General features: G+C 43.2%; 2 protein-coding genes and 1 non-coding gene across 11 annotated transcripts; 2 read left to right on the forward strand and 1 right to left on the reverse strand.

The window, feature by feature from the left end:
- brd1a (bromodomain containing 1a) lies at nt 1–24,663 on the forward strand. 7 transcript variants are annotated; one of them, XM_028571187.1, is made up of 14 exons: nt 1–75; nt 372–503; nt 11,509–12,922; nt 13,405–13,573; nt 13,899–14,030; nt 14,148–14,276; nt 15,718–16,030; nt 16,175–16,516; nt 18,142–18,732; nt 19,233–19,374; nt 19,578–19,711; nt 21,087–21,196; nt 21,632–21,786; nt 22,890–24,663. In XM_028571187.1, the coding sequence occupies exons 2-14, from the start codon at nt 446–448 to the stop codon at nt 23,071–23,073; spliced, it is 3,873 nt and encodes a 1,290-aa protein (XP_028426988.1). In that variant the 5' UTR covers nt 1–75; nt 372–445; the 3' UTR covers nt 23,074–24,663. The 7 variants fall into 7 exon arrangements, with proteins under 7 accessions (XP_028426988.1, XP_028426989.1, XP_028426993.1 ...); XM_028571188.1 differs by having other exon boundaries at nt 13,405–13,561; XM_028571189.1 differs by lacking the exons at nt 1–75; nt 372–503 and adding an exon at nt 9,827–10,523.
- On the reverse strand, nt 1,410–10,259 carry zbed4 (zinc finger, BED-type containing 4). Of its 3 annotated transcripts, XM_028571197.1 has the most exons (3): nt 9,002–9,148; nt 5,984–6,218; nt 1,410–5,794 (listed from the first exon to the last, which is right to left on the reverse strand). In XM_028571197.1, exons 2-3 carry the CDS (start codon nt 6,023–6,025, stop codon nt 2,249–2,251), a joined length of 3,588 nt encoding a protein of 1,195 aa, XP_028426998.1. In that variant the 5' UTR covers nt 6,026–6,218; nt 9,002–9,148; the 3' UTR covers nt 1,410–2,248. The 3 variants fall into 3 exon arrangements, with proteins under 3 accessions (XP_028426998.1, XP_028426997.1, XP_028426995.1); XM_028571196.1 differs by lacking the exon at nt 9,002–9,148 and adding an exon at nt 10,119–10,259 and having other exon boundaries at nt 1,410–6,218; XM_028571194.1 differs by having other exon boundaries at nt 1,410–6,218.
- trnak-cuu (transfer RNA lysine (anticodon CUU)) lies at nt 15,286–15,358 on the forward strand. Its single transcript has one exon. It is a non-coding gene; the product is annotated as a tRNA-Lys (tRNA).
- Nucleotides 24,664–25,221: the final 558 nt, after the last annotated feature.

Raw genomic sequence — 25,221 nt, forward strand, 5'->3', positions numbered from 1 at the left:
TGTCTTTGTTCATATTGACACATATGCTGCTGAAACGGGAGTGTCTCGCTTCTTAGAGCAGAACAGAACCTGGAGGTGAGTGTATTTTTCAGTGTTTTGAACTCAAATTAGTCACAAATAATACCCAATATTATCACTTTTTTTAACCCTTGTGTTGACTTTGGGTCACATTGACCCGTTTTCAATTTTTGTTTTATATCAGAAAATATGGGACGTAGAAATAAGCGCTGAAAATGTGTAAAAGAAAAATGTAACAATTTAAAACTTTGGAAAAAGCAACAACTGTGAAAAAAAGGCGTCAAAAACGTTTTTCTTTTTTCAAGGTTGACAGGAAGACAACAATGCAACCACTTCTAATTTTCTTCCAACAGATATGACAAACGTGAGGACATGAACCACACGAATCCTTACATCAAAATGTACTCCCACCTACTGATGGAGGCTAATGTCACCAAGATACAGCTACTCCAGGACACCCATCAGCCTCTGGCCTTCATTGAAGGGTACAGCAACATTGCCTTTGACGCGTTTCACTTTCCGCCTGTCAGTCTGCGATTAGAGAGAAAAGCCGTGCTCATGGAGAGAAAGATTGCAACCTCAAAGGATATAATGGGATAGATTGGAATATTATTTGTATGAAAAGAATACCACGGGGCCATCGTGTGTCTCATTTAGAGATGTTCCGATACCGATACCAGTATCCGATACTGCCTAAAACGCTGGTATCGGTATCGGGAAGTACTGGAGTTTATGCACCGATCCGATACCACGTAATAAAGCCCTAAAGAAAATCTACATTAAAGTAGTTTATTTATGTTCTTATTCCGTTATAACTGACTGTAGTTCTACAGCATTCATTGTTTGTGTTTGTTCATGTTTCACAAAGAGTTTAACCTGAGCCAGACCGACAACAGAGATAGAAATCATATCACATCCATACAGAGATAGTAGTACAGTACAGCTGTTAAAACATAATAAAATATATGGCACACTGGTATCGGATCGGTACTCAGTATCGGCCAATACGCAAGTTCAGGTATCGGAATCGGTAAGCAAAAAAGTGGTATCGGGCCATCTCTAGTCTCATTCAGCTACAGATCAACTGCTGACATGTGCTACACATACATCTTTTCAGATGTTTGAAATGGTTCGTTCTTCTCATACTGATGTGTAATGCATTTGTTTTCTCATGAATAGCAAGCAAAGAATTCCATGTTTTCTTGCAGACAGGAAACCATTATCTTAGACAGCTTTGTGTGTGTGTTTTTTTTATTTCTTTTTTTTTTTACCTCAGGCTGTTATTTGTATATTTTGTAAAATAGATTTTATAGATGAATAAAGCTGAAACTGGGAGGAAGCCAGATTCCTAAATTGGATTCTAATTGATAACCAAAGAAAAACCTCTTTGATATTGCATAAGGAAAACCTTTATTTAAAAATGACCACAACATTTGCATGGGTCCAGTCTCAATGCTAAAACATTTATCAAATTAGGTTCAGAAGTCATTTAATATAAAAATGTACAGTACATCGTTTTACTCGATAATAAACCCATAATTTAATCCCCTGGACATAAACTTAAATTGTGCTTAAGAGACAAATTGTATATTCCAAACAAACTGCTTATTCTGAAAATACAGCAATATTATACATGATCTTATTAAAAACATTTCAGCAAGTAAAAAGAAAAAGTCTATATCTAAATGACAGTACCATGAGCCACAAATTCACAATGATAATTAAATAACATTAACTTAAAACATCTTTCAGTCACAGCATTTATTTCTGGGCCATCATTCGGAAAACAACTCTGTGTCTATCTTTAATACACAGTAATCAAAAAGCATCCTGACGTGATCTGCGCAATTTAACTAAATATTTACAGCATTTTGACCTGAAGTAGTTTTGAATAAGGCACAAGGAGAGAGTAGACACAGAAAACAAAAAAACAAAAACATTGATTTACAAGCAAACGACATTATCATCAACCCCTACAGCTAGAAAAACCCTCCCTCCCTGATACACTTTTGACTGAGACTTTTCATCACAACAGCTCCAAAGTGTTTTAACAGTAGTACACAGAATAAAATAAAACCTCCAAATCCGGCCTTTGCAGTGAGAATCAATCAGTGTATAAATCAATATTTTACATTTTGCCCAACAGAACCCCCCCCCCTCCCATCCCCCCATTTCACAGCTATGCAACTTGGTCCTAGATAAAGGGTTTAAGTTAATGCTCAGCAATAAATCAGTACTGAAAATAAATCAAAGGGAGGTTGACTTTGAGGAACAGTAGACCCTCCATGTTTTCCAGTAAAGGCCTGGGCTGATTTAGGGCACAGTTGACACTCGCTGTGCTGAACAGTGTCTCTGCTGGGACGATGCTGGGAGGGCAGCCCACGTAACGGGCGGCTACTTTGGCAAGATCGGGCCACAGGAACTTTTTCAGGTTCCAATAGTCGAGGGGGTCACAGCTTTGATCAAGTATGTCTTCCTCGAGGTACTCCAGCACTGCCAGCTCTGAGGACTTTGGCTTCTCCTCGGGTTTTATCTTTTGTCGGATGTCGGCCATGAGGGACCAGAGGTTGTCCTTGTTTGGGTGGGAGGCGTTGGACAACAAGGGGGCCTCGTTGCAGCCATTGGGCAGCGGAGGCTGAGCTACGACGGAGGCGGTCGAGGACGAGTCCAGCTCCCGGATCAGGTCGTGTTTGCATTGCTCGGCTTCTTCCTCGGTGAACAGCGACGTCTTGTATCGTGGGTCCAGCATGGTCGCCCAGGTGTTTCGCGGGTCGTGCAGAGTGGCCGACATTTTGCTCACCATGGCTTCCTTTAGGGACTTGAGCATGTTGTCTATGCCCACGGTTTCATCAAACAGCAGGTCTATCTTTCTGTTGAGGATGTGAATGAGTGGTATCACTTGTCCCAGAGTGGCAGTGCGGTTGCTCATCTCCCTGCAGGCGACTTCGAACGGTTTCAGTGCATTGCAGACCGACAGCATCACCTCCCACTGATCGCAGCTGATCATTTCCCTGAAATTGCACTCGATCGACATCTCGTCGATGGCCTTCTTCTGTTCCACCAGCCGCTCCAGCATGAAAAAGGAGGTCCTCCATTTGGAAGGAACGTCCTGAATGAGTTGGTTCTCGGGCAGCTGGTGCACCCTCTGGAGCTCGGCCAGCTTCTCCTTGGCCTTTGCCGAGCGGTGCACGCGTTCACAGATCTTGCGTGCGATGCTCAGAAGGTTCTGAACCATTCTCTGGCTCTTTATGGCTTCGCTAACAATGAGGTCTATAGTGTGTCCAAAACACTGCATGGTGACATGGCCGTGGTCCTCCAAAGTGTTTCTGATGGTGGTGTTATCGGTTACAGTGAACCCCTTTTTCAGCCCTGATGAGGTGATCCAGGAATCCCACAGATACTCCAGCTGCTTTGGGATGTCATGCATATCGTGATCACAGTCTATTTGCGAGACACTTAGGAGAGCAGAGCAGTGGAAGTCCTGACCCTGGGGCCTGACACTTGACTCGTACGTTGCCCAGTGGGCAGTGAGGGTCAGGTATTCCCTTGTCTGGCTGCTGACCCAAATGCTCGTTGTGAAGTGGACAACGCCGCCTTCAGCCTCTTTCAGGTGGGTCAGCACAACGTCCTTCACCCGTTCGTACATGTCTGGTATGGCAGTGCTGGTAAAGTAGGAAGAAGGTGGTAGAGAATACTGAGGCTGGAGGTACTCTAGCAGTCTATTGAGTCCAGCATTCTCCACCATAGCTGATGGCTGAAGATCCAGTGCGAGCATTTCTGCGAGTAGTTTGGTGATTCTTTTGGCAACCGGGTGGCATTCATCAAACCTCTCACGGCTCGGTTCCGTTTCATAAACGGAAGTGTCCATGAGCTCTTGTTTAACGTGAATTTCAGCAGACGGCACATCACCTGAGATAGTATTGTTACTTTCAAGAACATGTCCATGAAACCTCTGCATGTGCCTGAAGAGGCAGCTTGTGCCAAGGTTTGTAGTCTTTTTGCCTCTGCTTATTGTGCGGCCACAGTGCAAACAAACCACCTTTGTGGGGTCAGTGGGCGAAATGGAGAAATGGTTCCACAGTTTTGACGTCTTTTTACTGAAAACGGGCAGTGTTTGGGGCTTTTTCTCGCTGGCTGGGCTCTCAGTTTCTTTGGTTGAAACTGCGTCCGTTGCGGCGAGATTGGCGTAAGGATGAGGGGAGGATTCCTTCTCATCTGTGCTTTTTTGGTTTTTGAGGACGTCTGGGTGGCGTCTCATCAGATGCCTCATCAGACAGCTTGTACCAAAGTCGCCGCGTTTCCCTCGACTGATGACACACGGACAGTAACGGCACAGTGCTTTCAACTGGTCCACTGGGGACACTATGAAATGGTGCCACACTTCAGATTTCACCCGTTTCATGATCTTCTTGTTTTGCTGGAAAACTGAATGATCCTGGTTGAGGCTGGGGCCCTCAGAGAGGTCGCATGGCGAGGAAGTTAGGGGTGTATCCTCCCCCTGGGTTTTGAAGGAGAGATTGAGAGAGGATTCCTGCCCTGAGAGATGCATCACCTCATCAGATTCCTCTTTTATATCCATGCTTTCCCCCATGCTTTGGGGTAACTCATCTGATATGGTTTCTGGTGAGGATGGAAGAAGGGGCGATTCTTTTTTTACTTCCAGTGGATCGTGTAGATGAGTGCGGGACAGTAGTGAAGGCGGGTTTGTATAGGGCGGGGGAATGTGATTGCCCTGTCCATTTTCCTCAATGACAACCTCTTTGTGGGCCCTCCACATATGGCGAATAAGACAGCTCGTCCCTAGATCCTTCCCATTTTTACCCCTGCTGAATTCATTCATGCAATGGATACATACTGCTTTGGAATTGTCAGCAGGTGACAGGTAGAAGTGTTTCCATACAGCGGACCTCCGGCGGGAACTTGAGCTTTTTGGGGTCCCAGGGAGGCGCTCAGGCCCACCGTCTGACATATCTTCAAGATTGTTGTCATTGGAATGTGAGGAGGAGAGCGTGCTGCAAATGGCGTCAGTGTTGTTGGCATACAGTTCTAGTTTTGGTTCAACTTTGGGTAACACTTCTTTGGATGTAAGATCTGAATTTTCAGCTGAGGAAGTGGACGGTGAAGTGTTCTTTGAGGCAGAAGAAATGACGCTGTTGGTCAAGTCTCCGTTTTTTGGTGAGTTTGGGGATGGAGGTATCAAAGATGAGGCGAGGGAGCCAGTCAGATTGTTTGAGGATGCGTCTGCTCCGTCTTGTAAAAGCACAGTGGGGTGAGCCCTTCGTACGTGCCTCATTAAACAACTTGTACTGAGGTCTTTCTCGTTCTTACCCCGGCTGAACTCTTTCATGCAGTATAAACAGATTGCTTTGGTACTGTCTCGTGGTGATATGCAGAAATGATTCCACGCAGGAGATTTTTTCCTTGGATTGGTGTTACTCCTCATAGATGACAGAAGGCTCTGAGTGACAGCATCCATGGCAACATCATAAAGGGTGCTTGTGTATCCACTTAGTAAATTACTATACTCCTCACCGTCTCGAGTTACAAAAGGGCCAACAGAGCTACCAAATCCTATTCTTTCATCGTCCTGGGTATCCTCATCCATTCCGTTTGCATCCCCAGTCTCCTCTTTGATATGTTGACTTGCTTCGCTGCCATTTTCATAATTTTCATTCTCCATATTTCCCTCCGTATCAGTGTTTAGGCATTTGTTTGAAAGGGTGGGGGAAGCTGGGTCAGTCTCACTCGCTTTGTCCGACTCCAACGGTTTGTCATCCTGAGGAGAGGAAGGGGGAGAGTCTTTATCCAGTGTTATCGAGGAACAAGCAGGGGACTTTGCATCCACAGTGTCATGAGGGTTAATGCTGTAGGATTTGAACACATAGCCATCCTGACCCTCAATTTTTAGGCAGGTCCCTTTGGCCTCTCTTTTTTTACTTTCCATGGAGCCATTAGGTTCACTGACCGTATCCTCACGCTTGTGAGACACCTCCTCCTCCCCATCCATGGCAGCAGACCAAGGGTTTCTGTAGAATAGTCAGGTCTGCGTTGTCAAATGTAATTTGTTTTTTCAGGTGTAGTCATCGACACTGCAGCACTCAAGCAGGTGTTGTGATGAGTGTGTGGCTGCCCGGGACACAGGGTGCCTGCTTGTCCCTCTCCATTTATGACTGAAGTAGTCCCACCTCTCCCCACACAACCTAGAGAAAAGGGAGAGAGTAAACATAAACGTGTATTCTTATGAAATAACGAGACTCCAAAATAACCGGTAATACAGGTATGCTGCAATGACACTGAAGTCCTGTACACCACACTTTAACTTTCATTCTTCTTTTTAAAACTGACTTAACAGGTTCTTTATACAAGGTTTGGCAGAACTCTAAAACCAAGTTTCATAAAATGTCTGTATTGACCACTTTGATTTATCTTTGAAAGCAACTTTAAAAAGGTAATTAAACATGGACAGGTTTTAATTTGCAAGTTGACAAGCACTGCCCGAACACCGTATTAAGCTGTGTGGCTACGCGGTCTTCTTTACATAAGCAGGTTCAGCCCGGCCCTAAGCTTCTCCACTTTCATGGACCTTTGGGTCTCAGCTTTAAATATGCAAATCAAGACCATCAAGAGCAGGAACACCCAACACCTCTCCATGCTTCTTCCACAGAACTGTTGCTCAACTCTGTAAGATTTCTGGATTATAATGGCCTGCATTTACTCATCCCCACAAATGTAATACTATCTTGCCACCCCTTCAAATTGTATGCAAATGTTTTCCTATTCAGTGGGATAACCATGCTTACCAGGAAACATGTTTTACTGTTAAATTAGAATTTTCAGTTTTGGGACTTTATCTGTATGCTAACGCCGGTAACTTTTTTCTTATCACATTTGATTATCTGTAACAGCCTCATAGTAAAATAGATCCCAACACAACTGAAAATGTGCAACACTGAAATGCTTCAGCAGTTGATTAGCACATATTGAGGAACTGAGGACTAAAATCAGCTAGGCGGTAGTATCTGGTAGGAGAAAAAACCGAGTGTCTCATATTAGTAGAGTACAGACAGTCTACTATTTTTGCCATAACATTAGAATCATTAGACTATGAATACATGATCAGCACCACAATGTAAAAAAATAAGGATCCTGTCATTAGGTGAGAACATTGTTTTTATTTAAACTGTTTTAGAGAGGCATTTCTAATATTTTGTCTACCCTAACTGATATAAATGGGGTGGTCAAAATATAAAAAACACCTCAATATAATGCAATACAGTGAAACAGCACCACAATCTACAGCCTCTAAAATGACCACTGAGTAGAGCTGGGCAATATATCGATATTATATCGCTATCGTGATATGAGACAAAGATATCGTCTTAGATTTTGGATATCGCAATATGACATAAGTGTTGTCTTTTACTGGTTTTAAAGGCTGCATTACAGTAAAGTGATGTCATTTTCTGAACTTACAAGACTGTTGTAACTGTTATTAGCCTTTACCCACTTAGTCATTATATCCACATTACTGATGATTATTTATCAAAGATCTCATTGTGTAAATATTTTGTGAAAGCACCAATAGTCAACACTACAATATCGTTGCGGTATCCATAAAGTCATTTGGTCAAAAATAGTGATATTTGATTTTCTCCATATCGCCCAGCCCTACCACTGAGTTGAATGAACATCTCTGTAACACCAAAAAATGACCATGAACTAGTCATCATGAAAGTGCTCTGCAGGACTGTTATCAGTATAAGACTGCCTCAGTTTTAGCTAGGAGTCCATAATACACTGGTAACTAGGTGAATATGGTGTGTATTTTTGTTAAAAAGTGTCTCTGTACCTCGATCGCAGGTAGGCTGTGGGGTCAGTTCAAATGCGATGTGTTAAGAATAGCCAGTGCATTAATTTGCACTGAATGATAGGTCTACGTACGAGTACCTTATTTACATGTATGTAGCAATAAGAATTGTGTTACTACAGACCAATGTCATCAGGATCACGTGCGTTATACTTACAGCATAACATTAAGTAAGATAATATATCGAGACAACACTACTTAACACCACCAACATCTAGTTTAATTTTTTACAATGCGTGAGCAAACGATAACGTTACAGACGATACCTATGTGAACATTAGCCTAAGTTCACAAAGCTTTCACCCAGTCTAATTTATACAACAACAACAAAAAAGTCATTAAAATAATCGCTCATTCGTCTAAATCTAACCTCACGAATTTGGCCAACATAAACAATTGTATCCTTGATTATTAATACGTTCTTTCAGTTAAGTAGGCATTCCAAAAAACAAGCAGCGTGAAGCAGTGAGCAGTGACAACAGTTTTTCCGGGTTTTGGCTTAAGTGCTAATCAGGAAGATGAGAGGGGACAGCAGAAAATAGCCAACGCTGATTAGCTTTCATCTTCACATAACACACCAACTTGTAAATGGCTATCTATATGTCGGTTTACGATTTACCCCCCCTCCATTGAATAACAGCTAACACAAATCATGAAACGTGTGCGACCATCATACCAGTAGCCTAAATAACATAATGAAACATTGTTGGCAGTAACGCTAGCTACATCATCAGTAAACACAACGGCGGCTATCCTGGTGCTAACGTTAACTGGGTTAGCCGCAGATCTGGCTAATAAACACACAAAACCGACACAGGTTCAACACTGAGGTCACATGGATTTGGTGCACAAGACAAGACAATGCAACTTCTACAACTATCAGTAACGTTGCAATGGCCCGTGTAGTAAATTTCGGACCACACCACGACTGCTAGCTGGTTAGCTGCCAGCTAGGCCACACACACACAGGACACACTAGCTAGCTAACCTGGCGAGGCAGAACCCAGCCGTGGCAACACAAGAACCACACGGGATCCGAATCAGGCCAGCTCTCACCACGACGTCCAGGCCACATTAAACCCTCCTCAGACATGTACATGTGCTCAGTATACTTACTGTGAAGTATGACGGTGTGATCACTAGGTTTTCGGTTCCTAAACAGTTAAATATGACACATTTGATTGATCCGGAGGGGGGTTCACTTTGTTGCTTTTGTCTGCTAGCAGTTCACGTTCGGCCGAAGCAGCTCCACACAGCGTCGGACGGAAGGAACATGTTTTAATGATGTCACCGGGCGCAGGGTCTTCAGTAAAGCGAAGGGGCGGGGGGGGTCATCCATGTAAGCAATATGTCACATAACCGTGCATTACTTTTTCTTTCACTCATAAAGATCAATTATTAATTATTAAAATAACAGATTGAGTGGTCTATTGAGAGCTGTTACTATAGCTACATAACAAGCGAGAACATGTTATTCATGATAGGTTAACTTGTGAACATTTCATTAAAGTAACCATTTACTGTAACGTCAATAATAATAATAATAATAATAATAATAATAATACGTAATAACATGTAGTAAACAGTTGATAAATGATCATGTATATTATAGTTAGCCAACAAATTGCTTTTCGGCTTCGAACGTAACTTTATCTAAACGAACGCAATTCGACCACACACGGTTATAATAACAGAGACGATTTCGAGGATTTACAGAGGATCTTTGATAGGCTACTAATTGTTCACTGAATAAAGTGCTGCGTGTGTTGCATTCACGGTCATTCTGGGGCTACAGCTTATTTGATCTCGGAACATATTAAATATGTGATTGTATCACCACAATTACTGCTTTGAACCAATGGGCCGTCTTGACTTCAATAAAAGTGTTTGGGGCGAACTGGTCACCAGGGTGGGGCATAGCAATGGTTTGTTGTTGTTCTGCCTGTGTCCTCAACCCTTGAATACTGTCCTCTGTGGCTAGAGGAAAACTGCTGAATCAATAGCCCAGTGCATGACAGATAGATAGTCACCAGTTAAACTCCTATGCTTTAGCTAGTAATACAAATATAACAGCCCGGTCCGGAGAAACAGATACCACGTCAGGTCTCAGCTTTTATTCTGACAGTGCAACTGCTCCGGTTCGCGCTTTGTTTGGAGCTTTGCCTTTGGACCGACAAAAGGCAATGCATGGATTGTGTGACAGATGGGCTTTTGTGTGAAATCTACGACTCACCACCAACATGACCTCCAGCGTCACACGTAGAGTAGTGCGTACGGGTGGGAGTTGTCTGGTGAAACGCATTGTTGTGTTGGGGGATGAGCCGTCCGTGCTGCCGCTTCTGCTGTTACTGCTATTTGCTCCTGGTCGACTGTGGCTAGCGAGTGACTCCAGCCTATGAATGGTCCACAAAGCAAACAATTGTGTGTTCTCTGTAGAATTGAATATCGAAACTTCACAGGCACCAAGCATGCCTCTTTCTTATTTTATTAGTAGCTGAAAAGACCCCAGTATCGCCCGTTGGATGAGAACACTGTGTGCGGAATTAGAGCCACTTAGCAGGCCGTATCGCCATTGCTTTGTAAGGCTGCTGGCTAGCTACCGTCTTCCTCAACTAGCAAAACTGTTCGTGAATCCGAGGTATGTTCTTTTTGCTTCATGTGCTTTTCTCTGCGTTTTGCGGTGACGACGACGAGGCATTCAGTGCATCTGCAAAGTGTGTGTTTAATGTTACACATTGGGTATGAATTAACATACGTTGTTTTAAAGAGCTCTTGTTTTGTTTGACGCCATTTGCTCCGTTTAGGGGGTGGCTAGCTCCTCTTGCTAGTTGGCTGGCTAGCTACTGTTATTGTTAGCAACTTGGCCACTTTGACAGTGAGTCGTTAGCGAAAAGGACATTTCATCTCTGCACCAAATGGGCAAGGGCTAACTCCTGCGCAGTCATGTTGTAAGTGTCCCGTGTGGCCGCCTCCCACCGCATTTAAATACCTCAGCTCATTGACAAAACTGTAACGTACAGCTGGCTACTAACGTTACATATCAGTTCACAACATAGATATAGTCTCTGTAGTTTTAAGCTGTAACAAGTTCCACCTTCCATTTGCTCTCTTAGTCAGCCGGTTAACGTTATAAAAGTATGCATTCAAATGTCACAATGTAAAACTTGTTCTGTGTTTTGGTCCAGGGGACATTGGATTAAATTAGAATACTATATCTCTCAGTTCAAAACAGGTACATTATATTATCATATCAATCCGTTTTAATTGATGTTATTTCCGGAGCATATATCCATATTATTTGTTATCTTACTTTCAGGTTACACACTATTTTGATTGCTATCAAAGTATGAGATATCTCATACTGTTGTAGAAAACGTACCTTTTGAAAACAATTGAAGCTTTGTCGATTTATATTGCTGTTTGAATGTTTTGTACTGTGAAAAGTGGGAGTCTATGTCAATCATCAATACATTATCATGGTCTTTTTTTGTTTTTTCTGACCTCTGAAAGGCAACTCCTCAAAAAAAAAAAGCATCCACCTTTTCTGCCCTTGGTTTAACTTACTCCCCCAATGAAGTAAATGCAGATCTCTAATAGTTTCTCCCCACTCTGTGTCTCCACAGCAACACGGAGCGTCAAGATGAAGAAGAAAGCTCGGCAGCACCGGGTTGCGGTGCCGCAAAGGCCGCCGTCTCCCATCAAGCCTTCCCCCAACAAGCAGATCCTGACTTACGCCCAGGCGCAGCGCATGGTGGAGTTCGATGTCGATGGCCGCCTCCATCGAATCAGCGTATACGACCAGCTGGACGTGATCTCGGATGATGACCCCATGGTGCAGGAGATGATGGAGTGCACCAGCAATAAGGAGAATGCAGAGAAACCGCAGCAGGTCCCCCTGAGGTCAGTCAGACTAAAAAACAACCTGGAGAAGAGAAACGCTGCGTTGGGCATCACTGGCCATGGAGAGGGAGGTGGACATCCGGCCGCTGGTAATGCCGGTCCAAAGCTTCAGGAGCCTAAATTTCGTACAGTGGAGTATAATCTTCCAGCAGTTCCTAAGCGCTCAGCTGCCTTTTACAAATACACTGAGAAGACAGAGGAAGAGCTGGATGAGGAAACCGAGTATGACATGGATGAGGAAGATTATGCCTGGCTGGATTTGGTGAATGAAAAGCGGAGAAGCGAAGGGGTCAGTCAGGTCTCTTACAACGTCTTTGAGTTCCTCGTCGACCGCTTTGAGAAAGAGTTGCACTTGGAGAGTCTGGATCAAGGCAGTGAAAAGCACGCTCCCATCGATGAGGACGCCGCCTGCTGCATCTGCATGGATGGCGAGTGTCACAACGGCAACGCTATCCTGTTTTGTGACATGTGCAACGTGGCTGTGCACCAGGAATGTTACGGTGTACCTTACATTCCCGAGGGCCAGTGGCTCTGCAGACACTGCCTCCAGTTGCCCGCCCAGCCCGCAGGCTGCATCCTTTGCCCCAACAAGGGTGGGGCTGTGAAAAAGACAGACGATGACCGCTGGGGCCACGTGGTGTGCGCCCTCTGGGTCCCGGAGGTCGGCTTCTCCAACACCACCTTCATCGAACCCATTGATGGCGTCAGCCACATTCCTTCAGCCCGCTGGAAGCTCACCTGCTACCTCTGCAAGGAGAAAGGTGTTGGGGCGTGCATCCAGTGCCACAAAGCCAACTGTTACACCGCCTTCCATGTCAGTTGCGCCCAAAAGGCGGGCCTCTTTATGAAGATGGAGCCAATCAAAGAGGTAACGGACACCGGAGATCCCAGATTCTCGGTGAAAAAGACAGCCTACTGTGGAGCTCATACACCTAACGGGTGTGTAAGGAGGCCTCTTACAATATATGATGATGCCAAACCCAAAAATGGACTATGTAAGAAAGTGGACAAAAGGAGAGGCGTTGGTAAAAGACAGTCAAAAGGAAAGAAGAAGAAGAAGAAGAGTAAGAAACCTGAACCTGAACCTGAAAGTGAAGCTGCAACCCCTGCTACTGTGCCTACATTTCCTGCTCACAGGTATGCTTATGTGTTGTATTAATTGTGGGAGATGTAGTATTTGGTGTGTTGGGATGGCATATTCACTTACATTTACTTTTTAAAGTTTTGGTGCTCAGTGTGTGAGTGGTGGTTCAGGCAGGGCGTTTCTGTCTTTCTCATAGACACTGATAGGGCTTTGGGTTGTTGATGTACAAACACTGGCTGTTGCAGGGTTTGTGCATTTGTGACACTGGTTAATGTTTGCCCGCACAGATAGAAGCTTCGGTGATCTGCTAGCATGCACTCAAATGCTGTTTAAAGTTTGTCTGCGGCTGTTACTTTTAACGTTACTCCGAAAAACCACAACGACGTGTAACCAGCCGCAGTTCAGACAGTCTAAAAATAGACTTGACTTGCATAATCCTGCAAGCAACCAGTGACTTTTGAGGTGTGCTTAGCTAGTTGTTCTGTGTCTCTCCCTGGCTGTGTCCTTCTGATACCCGTCTTCCTGCCTCGTCTAGGTTACAAACCATTCTGAACCAGGTGTCCGTTCAGAAGAAGAAAGCGTTTGTGGAGCTGGTCCTGAATTATTGGACACTAAAAAGGCAATCGAGGAATGGGCTTCCCCTCATCAGACGCCTTCAGACAAGCATGCAGTCTCAGAAGAATGCGCAACCGGTTTGTTCATCTGTCAGTCAACCACAGGAGACTTTCAGTCTTCATTTTGCCTTTTACCAAAGCACCAGTAGCATTTCGAACTTGACATGTTTAACGGTTTTCATTTTCACACATTTTCCATAAGCCTTTCAGATTACGTGTTTTGCCTAGTATGCTTTTCAACTTGTAGTGCTGTAAGGAGTTTGACAGTGCTGTGTTTACATGCTAACTGCATGCAGCATGGTAATTACTCATTGCATGGAAGAAATGAGTCTTGATAAACATGTACCCATTGTGCAAGTTGCTAATTCTATTCTTCAATTCTTCAATATGTATTTTATTTCAATTACTTCTCCAGAGGCAGAGTGAGGAGGAGAGCAGGGTACTGAAGGACCAGTTGAAGGAGTGGCATCGTCTCCGACATGACTTGGAGAGAGCCCGGCTGCTGCTTGAGCTAATCCGCAAGAGGGAGAAGCTCAAGAGGGAAGAGGTAGGAGTGGAGGAATCGATGGGTAGACTTCTGACTTAAACCTGTGGTCCGATAACTTCTGCTAAATAAATGCAACAATCTGATCTTGTAATGGTTCCTCTCTGTGCTGTCTTCTAGATTAAACTGCAGGAGACCCTTCTAGAGATACAGTTGAGTCCATTCAGTATTTTGCTCAGAGCCCTCTTGGACCAGCTCCAGACAAAAGACCAGGCCAAGATCTTCACCCAGCCAGTTGATGTCAACGAGGTGAACTTCAATAGATACTTGAAAACTTCTGTAGTTTTCTGATGTTGAGCTTGTCCACACATCATCTATTATATATATAATATAGTACAATATGCTGCAAAACCATTTTATTTCTTGTTGTTATGTGGATGTATTTTACCTCCAGTCTGTGGTACTGTGTATTTATTTATTGTGTGCAATATTGGAAAATCGTAGAGGTCTCATTGTTGTGTGTTCCACCAAGGAAACCTAGATAGTGCTGAAAAAAGCTGATTCTGGCTGTACTGTTTTGGCCATAGCAATGCATTGTGTTGGTTATATAAAATATCTCATAGTGCTGTATGTGTCTTGTGGCATTATGCCGATTTGTTGTTTGGCTCTCAGGCAATGAGTCAGAGAAGAAAGTAACTGCAGCCATGATGAACTTTTTTAAGACATGTCCAGCCAGCTTTTAGTGAGTACAAGGACTACCATTTGTCACCCAGAGACTTCCTGTTTGATAAGGCTCCAAACTGGACTTGCTGGTTCATATTTCAACACAGCACTTTGCACTTTGCCATCGTGCTGTTGTCAGGAGGAAAGCCTGCTAACGGCAGCACAGTGAAATAATGGCAAGTCACACAAACATTTACATCATTTAAACTCTTTGTGTTTAATCTGAGTACATTAAAGAGTCCCGGGGAGGACAACACAGCGTGTGATCTTGTGAAATATCAAATCACTGGTTATGATTTTCTGTACTACCACTTACAAACAGAGTAAGCACAGCCTTTGCTTTCCCGTGCATCTCCACACATGTTAAAAGTTGCACTTGAACACACCACAGAGACTACAGACAGCAGACAACTGCTCGCTCCATGGTACAGGTTCTGATCATAGTGCCTCTCTGGTTGTAAATCAACACCCCCCTCTCCTTGTTTAGATTGTGTTGAGCGATGTGGCAGCCTGTTAAGTGGAATGTGTTACTTGAGAGGAAGGTCCACCGGCAGATGGTGACGTATTAAACGGGTGAAGGGTTGTTCTTCTGCCAGCCCGGCTAGCTCAGTCGGTAGAGCATGAGACTCTTAATCTCAGGGTCGTGGGTTCGAGCCCCACGTTGGGCGCAGCTTTTTGACTCTGGACTCTGAATTACTAGTAGATTTGGTGGGTTAACTGAGCACGTGTGGAAAGTGTGTTGTTGGCAATGAGAAATCTAAATTTTAAGACATTACAATCTAGAAAAATGTGAAATATTATTGATTTTGTTTACAGTTTTTTTCAGATAGTGTTGTAAAAGATAATATGCCCCAACAGAGTAACGTCATCTACTTGACAGACATGCTGACACGAATGATTTATTAGATGCTGTATCTAAAATAAGCATGTTGGGTTGAGATGCAACATACAATGATATTCACGTTATGTTTTAAAAATGAATGGTGGAAGTAATTCTAAAATAATTATACCCGCTGTTTCCTGATAGGTGCCAGACTACCTCGACCATATTAAGCACCCAATGGACTTCTCCACCATGCGGCAGCGCATCGATGCACAGGCCTACAACAACTTTGAGCAGTTTGAGAACGACTTCAACCTCATTATTGATAATTGCATGAAATATAACTCAAAGGACACCTATTTCTACCGGACTGCCGTTCGCCTCCGAGACCAGGGCGGGTCCCTGCTCCGAAAGGCTCGGCGAGATGTGGAGAAAATCGGCTTTGACACGGAAAGCGGCATGCATCTGGCTGAAGCGCCTGAAATCAAAGCACCTACATCCTTTTCTTGGGAGGACGGTAAGGGCAGCAGCAGCAGCAGCGAAGGCACATGCCTCTGTGACGTGTTTTTTTGCATCAGTAGAGTCGGGGCGAGTGAATGAGAAATAGTCACAGAATTTGACCACGTTTTCAATCTCCTACTGTTTTCGTTCTTCTCCTTAGTGGACCGCCTACTAGCGCCAGCCAATCGGGAGCACCTGTCTCCGGACAAGCAGCTGCAGCAGCTACTGGAGAAGTTTGACCTGACCTGTGCCATGAAGTCCAGCCCCTCCCGCAGCAAGCGCCTAAAGCTGCTCAAAAAGACCATCAACGACGTGCGCAATGAAATGAGCCTAAAGAAAGTCCTTCCCTCCCACCACCACCACCACCACCACCACCACCACTCGTCTTCCTCCACAACTCTCTCCACCTCGGCATCATCTTCATCAGCTGCCTCCCACCCAGAGTTGAGTAAACCTAAAGAAGAGAGATTGAAGCCAAATGGACATTTTCCGGATGATGAGGGTACGTATGGGTTTGGATTTGTGTGCGACGTGATTTTTGAAAGACAATCACATGTCCTTAATATCCTGACGCGCAGGTCAGAGGTCCGAGATTAGCCCCTTACCCAAAACATAGCCTCACAGAGCAATGTCGCATGCTGTTCCCTATACTGAGCGTGCCTGAAACATGGTAGTATAGTCGTCCTTTGCTTCCAAATCTCTTAAGTTGCCCTCCAAATCTCTGATATATATTTTTTTGTTAGCAATTCGGAGAGAACGAAATTGCGATCAAGTCTTATTATCAGGTTACTATTACACATCATACAATCATTATAAACTCTGCTCTGTTTGTGTTGAAGTGAGCATCGGTCTGCTGTTAAGGGGAATTTGCTAAAAACACAACCGATGCTCCTGGTATTTGGGAAAAGCGGAGCCTACGGTTGTGAACACAAACCTTTTTTCATTTTCTAAAACTAAAATCAAGAAAGCCCAAACCATCTTGATTACATAATGAACTGATACAACCTTTGAATGTTATAGGTTAATTGGTGGTAACTTGTTTGTTAATGCGTAATAGGATTCTTCAGTAACATTGGCACACTCTTAAGAATATCAATTGAACTGATAAATAATATCTGCTGTTTTAGTTGTTGCTTTTTGTCCAAACAGAAGAACAAGAAAACCCCTTTTTAGATCATTCACACAGTTTTAATGTTCAACTGAAAAATTTTCAAAAGGCTTACAGACACACACAACCTTATGTGAACTCCTGATTCCAAATTACAGAAGCAGACAGTAACACCTTTTAGGATTACATGGATATCAGGGTTGTGCGCTTGCAGCAGAGAGTGATTGGCGAATCCAAACAACATTCTTATGTCCCTCTGTTTAACTGATCCCTGAATGGGAGTGCACCTAGGGCTCCGAACCAATACTGTCCGCATCAGTACACTATAATCACTGCGACAAATGTGTGAACAAGGTCTTAACACAGTGTTGCTGTAGCATCACACTGGGTCACTGCATTGGCTGCTTAAAGCTTTAACTCACAGGCACACTTGCTGAGTCACATTAAGTCTGGTGAAGATAGCGTTATAAAGAGCTGGTGGGTACAAAAAGAGAGGAAAAAGTCATTTTGCTCTCATTTTTTATTCATAAAAGTTCGTCAGTGTTTATTGTTTACTTTTATGATAAACCTAAAAGTGTGTGTGTGTGTGTGTGTGTTGCAGCGCTTTACTGTTGGTAATCGCATTATACTAGATCGTATTTTTTGTCTTTGTTACGACTGGACTTTTGTTGTATAGTTTATGTTTTTATCACCAAAATGGTATGCCAAAGATTTCATTATGCTCTTCTGCATAGCTAATCCTTTACCACACTAAAATGTAATATATTCTATGTCTATAGCACCATGAGGAAATAGTTATAAGAATGGAAGAGGAAGTAAAAATAAATGAAAATTAAAAAAAAAAACTAAACAAATTGTGGTGCATAATTATTAAAAACTTGGCAATAACTGTAAGCCCGTGTGTCATAGTATGAATAATGTGTTGTGCTTAGTGGTTGCAATTTGAAAAATTAATGTACGCCGTATAGTCAAACATTCAATTATAAATGATTTCTTCTTCTTCTTATTCCCCCCTGCAGGAGACAAGTCTCTTCCTCCCAAACTGGAGCATTCAGACTCTATCCCCCCCCTCATCCACTCAGACACAGACCCCGAGCCCCCCACCCTAAAACCAATCGACGCCGCCCCAGACTGTGAAGACAAGCATCCCAGCAAGCGCGGCAAGTTGGATGGGGAAATACCGGACCTGCTCCCCTCCGGCCCCCGCCTCAACGGCCACTCCCACGACAGCCTCCAGAACTCGCTGCTGGACAGAGATGTGAGCGTGGTGGCCACATCCACCCTCGCAGAGCCCACGGGCACGGTTAACCGCCGGACGGCCGTGCTCTTCCGCAAGTCCAAGGCCGCCAGTCCCCACAAGCCCCCGAGGAGGAGCGGCGACGATGGGGCTGACAGACTTGACCGAAAAGAGGGCGAGGAGGAGGCAGCGGCGGACGAAGACGGCGCGCAGCTGGGCTCCAAGTCCTTCCTGTCGGTGGTCATACCCCGGCTGGAGACGCTACTTCACGGCAAGAAGAGGAAGCACAGCGGCAGCAGAGACGGCAAGGAGGACGGGGGAGGGGGAGAGCTTGAAGACGAGGGCCAGTCCCCCGTGAAACGACTTGACACCGGTAGGAAGAGTACACAGAAAAATACTCCGAGAAAATGGGCTGTACGTCACTGACTATGATTTCTGTGGTTGTTCAGTGCCATCAATATTTCCACCGTCTTAACACTAGCCTACCTTGCACTTTTTCACAAATTTCTTAGTTACCAAATGTCAGAATTTGAATGCCACTCCTTCAAGGCTCTGATTAAATTAGTGTATGTACTTAGTTCTGCTGCCAACCCCTGAAACTGTCAATTCAAACGTTGCAATTAGCTGTCAGACTACTTACAAGTCATCGCAGTCAAAACAGCACAGCAGTAATTAGCAACAGACACTTGTTTACTCTTTTACATCAGTTTGCCTAATAAGATTAGAGGCTGATTGAACAAACTGTAGCCAGTGCAGACACCATTTGAGTGTTTGTTATATATATATATATATATATATATATACATATACATATACATTTTTGCGTTGGGTTGTAAATCTTTTGGCATTCTATTGTGCTGTGCCTCCTCTCAGGCTTGTCGAGCGGTTTTCTGGAGGTGGAAGAGGAGAAGGAGCTAGAAGACTCTAGTAGAGCCAGTAGACCTGTGGAGCCACGGAGACGCTGTGCCTCGGAGTCCTCCATCTCTTCGTGTTGTAGTCTGCCAGGAAGCACCAGGTAACCCGCCAGATAATAACATACAGCTAGCCTTGTGTTTTTGATCTTGATTTGACTTAAAAGCGGGGCCTAACGATGTCAGCTGCTCTTTCTGTTCTTCCATTCTTCTATTGTTCTATTAGCTGGTCGTCAGAGCAAGCCATCATCAGCACCAGAAGTTGACTGGTGTGTATATGTCTTTTTTGTTTTGTTTTTGTTTCTAGCACTATTCTCAGTCTTCCAAAATGTGGGAAAGGGAAACCCGCCTTGGTCCGGAGAAACACTGTGGACGATAAGAGCGAATTAATCGCCTGCATCGAAACCGGGAATTTTGCAAAAGCTGCACGAATCGCTGCTGGTAAATTGGCTACATTATGACAATCTGCATGCATGTGTGACGGTTAGTCTTAACATTATGTACACAGACTATCGATTTTATTCACAGTTTCTAATAAATAGAAGTGCTCTACACAATTCTTATGCCTTTCTGTTAACAAAAACTGAATCCGAGCCTGTATGATACTGGATTTTGAGGTTGATACTGATAACTCACACAGTAAACATGTTTTATATGGGCCCTCAAATTTGGTTATTGAGAAAAATATGTACGTACCTAGGCAGGAGACGTGACATCTTACAACCATTCACTTCATCAAAGAAAATCGTAAATATGAGAAAACATTTAGAACCGTAAAACCTCACTGCACTTCCAGTTAAAGGTCCCATGTGCTTTGTAAAAAGCACACAGCCCGTATTCAGAAACGGTGCCTTCAAACGAGCCGTCCGGACTTCTGTACAGATATGATGTCACAAATATACTATATATATATATATATATATATAGACAGAAAGTGCCGTTACAGTGCCGTTACATCCATTCCCCGGCTGCAATGATGGAGCAGAGACGCCGAGAGCGCAGATGCGGAAGACCCGGAAACGCTGACCAATCAGATCAGACTGGGCATTTTCTGGAGGGGGGCTTAAAGAGACAGGCGCTAAAATGGATCGTTTCAAACCGAGGGTGAATACAGGTATATTCAGACACAGTATGAGAAAAATAATGTGTTTTGTGAACATTAAAGCATGTAAACATGTTCTAGTAGGAACCCGAAATGTAAGTATGAACCTGAAAATGAGCATAATATGGGACTTCCAGTAGAAAATAGGGCCAAATATACATTAGGATGTTATGTGCTGCAATTCCTTCTTCTATGAGCCAAAATATACGCACAGTAAGTATTTGTGCATGTTGCCAGATGTCTGCAGGTGCTGTACAATCTTAAAATGTTTTAAATTGTGTCATGAAAACTATCAAACTTTGAACTGGAGAATTGGTCCTTTGATATTTGGTCCTAAAAGTTTAACTGGCAGACACCTGGCATTTGCATCCATAAAAGCAGGGTTGGACATTACCAGCAGCTTCCAGCCAGCTTCTTGTGACTTTTGGCAGTGACCGGTGAGTCTATAACCTCTGAATGCCATCATGGCATGTAACCAGTCAGCAGCTGGGGACTCTTCCCTCATCTAAAATTCATATTTGGCTAATAAAATGCTCAAAGTGGCTGGTAAATTTTAATATATGTCGTTCATTGTGGCTCTTAAAGGGGAAAGTGAATTTCCCACCCTGGTTTTTGCTGTGGTCCTGCACTTCCAGCTCAGCTTTAAATAAAAAATGTGTTTTTTTGTGTTTAAACCCACACTTGACTTGTTTGGTGTTGTTCCCGCTTCCATAGAGGTTGGCAACAGCAATATTTGGATGCCCGCTAGCGCTGCAACTGTTGCATTGGAACCCCTAAAGCTAGTTTGGGCCAAATGTAGTGGATACCCTTCCTACCCTGCCTTGGTGAGTGTTTGTGGGCGAGAAAAGCATGATATCTTTTTAATCTGAAGTTTTCTTGTCATCTCTTCACTTTGGAACCTAATTATGGCACTCTCGTCCCACAGGACGAAGCAATAGTTTTACTGCGGCTGTTCTTTTAGGTTGGGGGAGGGAGGGGAGAGAATGTCTGGTGTTTTTCCTCTAGGTGGCATCCTTTCACTGTTAACCACTTCAATTTGACCTTAGCATGAAAAGACAAATGAGGAAAAGAATCTTATTGCCACAAGCTGGTAGTGCGCATGCATTTGTGTGTGCGCATGTGTGCGTGCGTGCGTGTACACACAGTGTAGACATCTTTACTATATGCTTGAGGTTCTGTGGGTGGACGTATGTTTGCCATGCGTTTGCATTTATGAGCATCTGTGTGTAACGGCCTCCCCTCTCCCCTGCTGTGTGTAGATCATCGACCCCCACATGCCGCGCGTGGGCTGCCAGCACAACGGGGTGTCCATCCCCATGCCCCCCATGGACGTGCTCCGCATTGGAGAACAGATGCAGTACAAAGCCGAAGAGAAACTCTACCTCGTCCTCTTCTTCGACAACAAGCGCAGCTGGTGAGTGCCGCTATCTGTTGGAGTGATTTAAGCTGACGCAGGTCTCTGCAAGGGTAAACCTGTCAACATGTCCCCTCAGCTGATCATTATTCTCTCGTGGCTGCGTCACGTCAATTGTCAAGCGACGACAAAGCGGCTCTCTTAAAAATGTCCCCTGTTTTTCAGTCTTTAACAGTGATGATGGTACGGGAGCCTTTGTGTTACACTTGAACTGGCTTTTTATTTGCCACTGGGAAACATTACTCTGCATCTAGGATAATAAATAATATTATTATTAAAATAGAGTATAACAAAAAGCTTTTAGTTTTGCTCTTTACTACCTATCAGTTGATTAAATACTCGATTTTTTTTTTGTCCTGGTACACACATAATTTATCTTCTTTATTTTCCCTAAGAAACGTTTTCCATCCCAAAGACCACTGCACCCTCAAATGGAGCCGAGACAGTAGCAATAGTAGTATATCTGGACTATAAGGACTGACAGGAACTGATGTTGGGGCTGGTACTGTGAGTTGGGCAGTTTTCTCCCATTTCCCTGCCAAAATTCCTGCAGTATAAATATTATTAAATTTTTTTTTTTAAATCTTATGTGTGTGTTCATGCACAAAAACAGAGGTGCCTTCTCCAAATAAGTGTTGAAACAAGTACGGTAGTCAGTTGACAGAAAATGTAGTCATTTTTTTTTTTGTCATTCATTCAAGTGAAATTCCAAACCTTTTCCGATTCCAGCTTTTCAAATGTGAGCCTTTACTGCTTTTCACTGTTTCTAATTATTGTTGTAGTTGTTTTAGATCAACCTTTTAGCTGCAGTGGTTGCTTCCTGTCCTGTGCAAAAACCAAGCTGAGAGCAAAATCTGTCAGCGAGACAGTAACACGTAGGGCGGTAGCCGTTGGTTTTCCTCACCTCAAATGAAAGAATGACAACACATATGAGAATAAACACTAAGTTATCTGTAGCGCTTTGTTTAAAATCAAACTTAGTTCATTGCAACAAATCCAAGTTTTCTTGTAAGAAGAGTGCATACATTCCTGGAAAGTGATTTAAAAAAAGAAAAAAAAACAAGTGTTGTAAGGTGTTTTTCTCTCCCCCCCCCCCCCTTCAGGCAGTGGCTTCCTAGATCCAAGATGGTTCCTCTGGGAATGGACAAGACCATAGACAAAATCAAAATGATGGAGGGACGCACATCCAGCATTCGCAAGGCTGTCCAGATCGCCTTCAGCCGTGCCATGAACCACCTGAGCATAGTGCAGGACGAGCCAGTCAGCGACCTCAGCGACGTGGACTGAAGACACTCGCGGACTCTCTCTCTCCCCCACACACACACACACACACACACGTGTACGTTTCCTGTACCAAATACCTTCCTCTACTCCCCCCTGACTCTCTGTCTCTGCAGGAGACTCAAATGTTTACTGGGCACCTGCTGTAACAGGTGGTGTCTCTTCCTCATCCATTCCTACTCGCACACACTCCTACCATGTGCTGCTGGGATATGGCCGCTGCTGCTGCTGAAATGAATGTGTCTATCTATTCCTCTCCACCTCCAGGCTTGTAACTGTGCTCAGAGACTGCTCTTTATGTCCACCTCCCATCCCTCCCTCACTCACTCACTCCACCAATCATGACTGGCATTTTCATTCATCATTTCAAGGCAAAAAAAACAAAAACAACAGTTAGTGATTGATTTCCTACATTTTGGTAGCCTTACCAAACGTTTCTGCGCTGTCAGGACTTTGTAGTGAGACAAGAACTTAACACCGACCCTTACATTTTGGCTGTGGCTGATGGCTCATGGTTATCATTTCTGTTATTAAGAAAAGAAGCGTTTTAGTAAAGCAGCTAAAGTGGACAGAAAACGTTCATTTCATGCCTACGTGAGGGCTCTTCAGTTGTAGCCAAAGCTTGCGTTATGTCACATTTACTTACTGGTCCTCTCCATTTACAAATATCTTCCTTTGTTTTTAAACTGTAAATATTCTGTACAGTTGCCTGACACTAACTTATTTTGTAATTTTGACATCAATGGGTACTGTACAGGGGTTTTCTTAATATTTATACTTGATGCATTCTTAGCACTAACACGTGAGTGCTATTTTGACAGTGCTGTATGATCAAGAAGAATGGAGAAAAAAAGTGCAAAAGCCTTAGTATAAGGAGATTAGGGCTAAAATGTCATGTTTCAGAAAAGTATGAAAGTATTCCCTTTTTCATTTTTTTTTTTTTTAAGTTATTGAGGTTTATAATCGTAAGCTTCCATTTGGCATTTATTAATTTTTGTATTAAAAATAGTTTTAGTATATATTTTTTTCCAGATATATTTATACGATTTTGAATACACGGTAATACGGTATGTAAGTCTCTGAAGCTCATACAGGCAGTCTGATGTCGTGGACGCAGAACGTTATATTGTTCTCAAGAAACCAAAAATGTTGCTACCCAGAAGTTTTTTGCCAATCTCATTTTCTGTGTGACGTGTGAACTTGTTTGCCAAAAAAAGTAAGTGTATTTTTATGTGATACATTTGACTGTTACTTGGTTTTGCTGTAGTCATAGGGAGATGTGCCTGCGGTAACTTATTGTAAAGTTTTTGCATTACTTTATATCCAAGGAAAGACGTGCAAACTGATTGTGGTAAAGTGGCACATTTTGTGATGGATACTTGCCTTCTTTTTAAGTAACCTTTTTCTAACTTTTTTTTCTAGTTGTAGACTTCAAGACATTTCATTTTATACTCTTGCCTTTTTTTCTGGGTAGCATTGGGTAGTTTTGGTATATTTCATTTTGTACTTAACTGTAGTAGTTTTTTTAATCCGGTCATATGATATATTGCTGGGACAGTTTTTTTCTAGCAAAAAAATAAAATATACAAATATGAACATGTTTTGTTTTTATGTGGTGTCTCCTGGTGGCATTGTGTATTCAATGTTACACCAACTCACTGCTTAAGTAACAGACCAACAAATGTAATTTAATAAAGCCAAAATTCTAATTCAATTTGTGATTACATTTACATATTTTTAGCCTTATCTGGGGGCACAAGAGGGACTCAAATTCTCCTCAAAGTCACTTTTAAAGGACTGAACCTCCTTCATGGTTGGCGGAGGGCAGACACTAATTCAACCTACTACCTGCCATATGGCACCGTACCCTTCTCATTTACTCAGCTGATGACTGTCCACCTAAATAGCTAATTGTGTCCTATAGGTTGCCAGCTATGTAATATTGGCTGCTGTATTGCAGCGATTTTTATATGAATTTTTGAAGATCAGAATTTCATAACGGAAGTCAATGAGAGAGGGATGATTGGACTCAACTTGGGAAGTAAACTGCTCTGACGTACATGCAGCCACTAAGACCGTTTTAGAGCAATTTAAGTCAGAAATGACTTGATGTTATGAGACTCCATCAGTAACATGATCAACTGCAGTGTTTTT

Source organism: Perca flavescens, chromosome 23, assembly GCF_004354835.1.
Source record: "Perca flavescens isolate YP-PL-M2 chromosome 23, PFLA_1.0, whole genome shotgun sequence".
Taxonomy (NCBI): Eukaryota; Metazoa; Chordata; class Actinopteri; order Perciformes; family Percidae; genus Perca; species Perca flavescens.